The sequence below is a fragment of the Salmo salar genome, chromosome ssa24 (genome assembly GCF_905237065.1).
Source record: "Salmo salar chromosome ssa24, Ssal_v3.1, whole genome shotgun sequence".
Classification (NCBI taxonomy): Eukaryota; Metazoa; Chordata; class Actinopteri; order Salmoniformes; family Salmonidae; genus Salmo; species Salmo salar.
The window spans coordinates 43,256,330-43,263,336 of NC_059465.1; the positions used below are offsets into that span (position 1 = coordinate 43,256,330).

The 7,007-nt window shown below is 48.3% G+C and overlaps 1 protein-coding gene across 2 annotated transcripts in view; it reads right to left on the minus strand.

Annotated features, from left to right (window-relative positions):
• LOC106585926 (BMP-2-inducible protein kinase) overlaps positions 1-7,007 on the minus strand; it is a 73,297-nt gene that overhangs the window by 21,880 nt on the left and 44,410 nt on the right. For both annotated transcript variants that reach the window (XM_014172669.2, XM_045706658.1), the window contains exons 4-8: positions 6,432-6,537; positions 5,629-5,771; positions 3,303-3,424; positions 1,986-2,067; positions 137-269 (exon numbers count right to left, since the gene is read on the minus strand). In XM_014172669.2, coding sequence (XP_014028144.2) covers positions 137-269; positions 1,986-2,067; positions 3,303-3,424; positions 5,629-5,771; positions 6,432-6,537 — 586 coding nt within the window. The remainder of the gene's footprint in view (positions 1-136; positions 270-1,985; positions 2,068-3,302; positions 3,425-5,628; positions 5,772-6,431; positions 6,538-7,007) is intronic.

Genomic DNA, 7,007 nt, shown 5'->3' on the forward strand with positions numbered 1-7,007 from the left:
AACGAAGAGGACAGTTACACGTTTAAACGTCACAAACATTCACGTGACAATGTTCAATGTGGTTTAATAGTTATTATAGTGATTGACAGCTTTGTGGTGAGTGTGTTGCTGAGGAACAAGGACCATTTGTACTTACTGATTAAGCTGTGCAACTTGAAGGAGAATTTGGAATTGTCAGGAACTATAAAGTTTCCGTCACATATGGCGACTTGACTCTCCCCGAACGGGAGCGAGAAGAAACACAGCTTGTACAACAAGCAACCAAGAGCCTGAAACACAGAAACACACAGCTTGTACAACAAGCAACCAAGAGCCTGAAACACAGAAACACACAGCTTGTACAACAACCAACCAAGAGCCTGAAACACAGAAACACACAGCTTGTACAACAACCAACCAAGAGCCTGAAACACAGAAACACACAGCTTGTACAACAACCAACCAAGAGCCTGAAACACAGAAACACAGCTTGTACAACAACCAACCAAGAGCCTGAAACACAGAAACACAGCTTGTACAACAACCAACCAAGAGCCTGAAACACGAAACACAGCTTGTACAACAACCAACCAAGAGCCTGAAACACAGAAACACAGCTTGTACAACAACCAAGAGTAAGGTGACCCTATTGACAAAAACTAAGACATGTTAAAAAGAGTATATTTCTAATGTTCTCCTCGTAGTAAAGCGGTAACGTGGAATATGAGTTAATGTAGGTGAGTCTAAATGTTTCTATACGTGTTGATTGACATGTAGAAAAGTTCAATGAGAAATTAATGATGTGGGACATTTAACGTCTCAGAGCTGTTCCATGTGATCGACAGAAAAAAAACTGTTCAAAAAGCAGCCATGCAAACAACCTGTTGGGCCTCCTGCCAGAGACAGACAGACAGAGACAGGCAGGCAGACAGACAGAGACAGGCAGACACAGGCAGGCAGACAGACAGAGACAGGCAGACAGACAGAGACAGACAGACACAGGCAGGCAGACAGACAGACAGAGACAGGCAGACACAGGCAGGCAGACAGACAGAGACAGGCAGACAGACAGAGACAGGCAGAGACAGGCAGGCAGACAGACAGACAGAGACAGGCAGACACAGGCAGGCAGACAGACAGAGACAGGCAGACACAGGCAGGCAGACAGACAGAGACAGGCAGACACAGGCAGGCAGACAGACAGAGACAGGCAGACACAGGCAGGCAGACAGACAGAGACAGGCAGAGACAGGCAGAGACAGGCAGGCAGACAGACAGAGACAGGCAGAGACAGGCAGGCAGACAGACAGAGACAGGCAGACAGACAGAGACCGGCAGACAGACAGAGGCCGGCAGACAGACAGAGACAGGCAGACAGACAGAGACAGGCAGACAGACAGAGGCCGGCAGACAGACAGAGGCAGACAGAGGCAGGCAGAGGCAGAGGCAGGCAGAGGCAGAGGCAGACAGAGGCAGAGCCAGACAGAGGCAGGCAGAGGCAGACAGAGGCAGGCAGAGGCAGACAGAGGCAGGCAGGCAGACAGACAGAGACAGGCAGAGGCAGACAGAGACAGGCGGCAGACAGACAGAGGCAGGCAGAGGCAGACAGACAGAGGCAGACAGAGGCAGACAGACAGAGGCAGGCAGAGGCAGACAGACAGAGGCAGACAGAGGCAGACAGAGGCAGACAGAGGCAGGCAGAGGCAGACAGCGAGGCCAAACTGCGGCAGGCACCAAACACACAGAGGCAGACACAGCAGGCTGAGGCAGACAGACAGAGGCAGACACACAGCACACACACACACACACACAGAGCACACACACACACACACACACACACACACACACACACACACACACACACACACACACACCACACACACTACACACACACACACACAGTCACTACACACACACACACACACACACACACACACACACACACACACACACACACACACACACACACCAGGTTTCCGTACACACACCCCCAGCTCTAAACTCACCCATATATCAGCCTTGGTGGTAATGGCCTTCCCTGCGTACACATTGATCATCTCTGGAGCTCGATATGACAGGGTCGTGTACCTGCACACAGGAAGTGGTCAGGGTTAAAGGTTATTTATGCACTTATGGTATGTAAGAGTGGTAGGTCACTACTTCTGGGAAGGATGGGACCCTACGTAGTGCACTACTGCTGAGAATTAGTCCTATCTAAGAGTGACCGGCCAAGTGCCTGGATTTATGGAACAGAGTAGTGGTGACTTCCACTGAATATAACTATGCATTAAGGCACCTTCTGGGGGTTTGTGGTATATGGACAATATACCATGGCTAAGGTCTGTTCTTAGGCACGACGCATCGCAGAGTCCCTGGATAAAGCCCTTAGCCGTGGTATATTGGCCATATACCACCAACCCCCAGAAGGTGCCTTATTGCTATTATAAACTGGTTACCAATGTAATTAGAGCAGTAAAAATACATGTTGTCATACCCGTGGTATACGGACTGATATACCATGGCTGTCAGCCAATCAGCATTCAGAGCTCGACCCACCCAGTTTCTAAAAAGCATCAAATTAACTTGTTGATCCACCAGCCACTGTGGAAGGTAGTTATATCAAATCTACCAGCCACTGTGGAAGGTAGTTATATCAAATCCACCAGCCACTGTGGAAGGTAGTTATATCAAATCTACCAGCCAAAATATTTTGTTGCTGCTAAAAATTACACCAACAAAAATGAATGAGCATGTTTTGTAATGTTTCTAAAACAAAATGTATTACTAGCGAGACGTAAATGAGTTATATTGTTTAATTACATTTTTACGTGACTTGAATACTTGAAACAAATACGTCACACATCGTCACCTGCCCCCATTTTAAGGGGCGGGATGTTACCGTGGTAACAGGGTGCCTGTGAGATCGAGTCTGACTAGCAGCAGTGTTGTCTTCTCTTCGCTAGCGGTCGAAACTCAAACATTGATGAAAAATCAACCCGGCTTGTGAACAAAACAAGGTAAATAGACCAAGAAACACGAGGACAAAGCCTCACTTCAGTAGACTTTCCTTTCCAGTAAAATTAGACCAACTTGTATGCCTGCGCACAGCCAGGAAGGGCGGTGTTCTTAATGTTTTGTCCAGTCCTAACTGGAACTAAAGCAAAGAGAGGGGGGATCCGTGGGACAGGTCACATGACATGAAATGGGGTGCGCTCCAGCTACGCAGGCACACGTAAGACAATCACCTGGGTTCACACACACACACACACACACACACACACGTCACCCCCTCACTCACACCACGCCCCCCCACACACACTCACTTCCTGATTTCGTCCTCCACAGCGGTCACTCCGTCTTTGTGTGGAAGCAGCACTTTGTGAGAGGCACTTCCAAAATCACACAGAACATAACTCCCATTATCACTCAGGAGGATGTTCTCTACCTGGAGGAGAGGAGAAAGAGAGAGAGAGAAGAGAGAGAGATAAATATTGCTCTAGGATATAACATAGTCCTGGTGAAGTAGTTGCATTTCCCCCCAGAGGCTGGCCAATAGAGAACTAGCTTATTCACCAGCCGTGGACAGACCGGCCAATAGAGAACTAGCTTATTCACCAGCCGTGGACAGACTGGCCAATAGAGAACTAGCTTATTCACCAGCCGTGGACAGACCGGCCAATAGAGAACTAGCTTATTCACCAGTTATTTACATTTAAGTCATTTAGCAGACGCTCTTATCCAGAGCGACTTACAAATTGGTGCATTCACCTATGACATCCAGTGGAACAACCACTTTACAATAGTGCATCTAAATCTTTTAGGGGGGGGGGGGGGTTAGAAGGATTACTTTATCCTATCCCAGGTATTCCTTAAAGAGGTGGGGTTTCAGGTGTCTCCGGAAGGTGGTGATTGACTCCGCTGTCCTGGCGTCGTGAGGGAGCTTGTTCCACCATTGGGGTGCCAGAGCAGCGAACAGTTTTGACTGGGCTGAGCGGGAACTGTGCTTCCTCAGAGGTAGGGGGGCCAGCAGGCCAGAGGTGGATGAACGCAGTGCCCTTGTTTGGGTGTAGGGACTGATCAGAGCCTGAAGGTACGGAGGTGCCGTTCCCCTCACAGCTCCGTAGGCAACCACCATGGTCTTGTAGCGGATTTGTGGACAGACCTTGTAATGTTGACCCTTTATTTTCGCTCACAGCAGAGATAAGCCAAGACTGAAGGGACGTGAGAGAGGTCTGGGGTCCGCTCACCAACCAAGAATTCACAAAATTGGATCAACAGTAAATTGAGAGATTCTGCATGCAGAATACTGCAAAAATATCCTCAGTATATATATATACATACATACATACATACATACATACATACATACATACATACATACATACATAAACGTAAAACACCAAATAATGCATGCAGAGCAGAATTAGGCCGATACCCGCTAATGATCAAAATCCAGAAAAGTAGACGTTAAATTCTACAACCACCTGAAAGGAAGCGATTCCCAAACCTTCCATAACAAAGCCATCTCCTACAGAGAGATGAACCTGGAGAAGAGTCCCCAAAGCAAGCTGGTCCTGGGGCTCTGTTCACAAACACAAACAGACCCCACAGAGCCCCAGGACAGCAACACCATTAGACCCAACCAAATCATGAGAAAACAAAAAGATAATGACTTGACACATTGGAAAGAATTAACAAAAAAACAGAGCAAACTAGAATGCTATTTGGCCTCTAAACAGAGAGTACACAGTGGCAGAATACCTGACCACTGTGACTGACCCAAACTTAAGGAAAGCTTTGACTATGTACAGCCTCAGTGAGCATAGCCTTGCTATTGAGAAAGGCCGCCGTAGACAGACCTGGCTCTCAAGAGAAGACAGGATGTGTGCAACACTGCCCACAAAATGTGGTGGAAACTAAGCTGCACTTCCTAACCTCCTGCCAAATGTATGACCATATTAGAGACACATATTTCCCTCAGACAAACCCAATTTTGATGAACTCCCATATCTACTGGGTGAAATACCACAGTGTGCCATCACAGCAGCAAGATGTGTGACCTGTTGCCACAAGAAAAGGGCAACCAGTGAAGAACAAACACCATTGTAAATACAACCCATATTTATGTTTATTTATTTTCCCTTTTGTATTTTAACTATTTGTTTCTCTATTTCACTTGCTTTTAGAAGAGAGAGAGAGAGAGAGAGACAAAGGAGAGAAAGAAAGCCCAGTGAGAGACAGCTCAGAGTAGATGACAGGACAAGGCATTTTGCAGTGTCCCTCTGGGATTCCATAACCCAGAGTCTGGTGTCAGCCCACACTGCTAAGACAGCCGAGGATAGCAACAGGGAGTAGGATGAGATTAGAAGATGGACAGGAGGAAGAGGGATGACAGTAGGAACGAGGTGAAGGAGGAAGGACAGGAGGAAGAGGGATGACAGTAGGAAAGAGGTGAAGGAGGAAGAGGGATGACAGTAGGAAAGAGGAAGGACAGGAGGAAGAGGGATGACAGTAGGAACGAGGAAGGACAGGAGGAAGAGGGATGACAGTAGGAACGAGGTGAAGGAGGAAGGACAGGAGGAAGAGGGATGACAGTAGGAAAGAGGTGAAGGAGGAAGGACAGCAGGAAGAGATGGCTAATTCCCTTACCTTCAGGTCCCTGTGTATGACAGGGGTTCTACACTGATGCAGCCTGGCCACAGCCTCACAGGTATCAGTGAAGATGGTCAACACCTCCGGCTCTGTAAACCCAATATGGAGACGCTGGTTCATCTGCTTCACTACCTGACCAGCTGGGCGGAGGAGGGAGAGAGGGAACGAGGAGAGAGAGGGAGCGAACGAGGAGAGAGAGGGAGCGAATGAGGAGAGAGGGAATGAGAGAGAGCGAACAGGAGAGAGGGAATGAGAGAGAGCGAGGGAGCGAGGAGAGAGAGAGGGAACGAGGAGAGAGAGAGGGAACGAGGAGAGAGAGAGGGAACGAGGAGAGAGAGAGGGAACGAGGAGAGAGAGAGGGAACGAGGAGAGAGAGAGGGAACGAGGAGAGAGAGAGGGAACGAGGAGAGAGAGAGGGAACGAGGAGAGAGAGAGGGAACGAGGAGAGAGAGAGGGAACGAGGAGAGAGAGAGGGAACGAGGAGAGAGAGAGGGAACGAGGAGAGAGAGAGGGAACGAGGAGAGAGAGAGGGAACGAGGAGAGAGAGAGGGAACGAGGAGAGAGAGAGGGAACGAGGAGAGAGAAGGAAGAGGGCGAGCAAACGGGAGAGAGGGTGAGGAGGGACAGAGAGAGAGAGAGATTGTGTTCAAGTTAATTCTACTTTATTGGGTCAATATAAAAATCACAGGTCTGTTTGTTCAAATCTGTACAGCCAATTTTGCACCCGTCTCATGCTCAATAAAACAATAATGACCGGTCCATTGTATTAAAATCACACAGGGGGAACCTACAACACCTACCTTTACAGTACTCCATGAGAATGAGCACCTCCCAGACACTGTCCCCTACTGAGTTGATGGTAGAATCCAGGTAGTTCACGATGTTCCTGTGACCAGACAGCTCCTTCTGCAGAGGACAGGGTGGACATTCATGAGATGTCTATGGTCCTTATAGGAGCCAAGAGTTTCAGTTAATTACCATAAAACATCAATTAAAAACCGTCTCAACTGTCCCTTTTAATAGACGGGCAACGGCACACATTTCAGCTAATAAACACCGGGTCTAAAAGGAATTGTTTATGAGGTTTCCATGAATTATTTACAAGATGTAATGTTTGATTTGTTACATTAAGTAATTAGTAATGACTTGAAAAAAATGAATGGCTGCCTGGCAGCTAAACCGGCCGAGAACCGCCATCTACCTGGCAGCTAAACCAGCCGAGAACCGCCATCTACCTGGCAGCTAAACCAGCCGAGAACCGCCATCTACCTGGCAGCTAAACCAGCCGAGAACCGCCATCTACCTGGCAGCTAAACCAGCCGAGAACCGCCATCTACCTGGCAGCTAAACCAGCCGAGAACCGCCATCTACCTGGC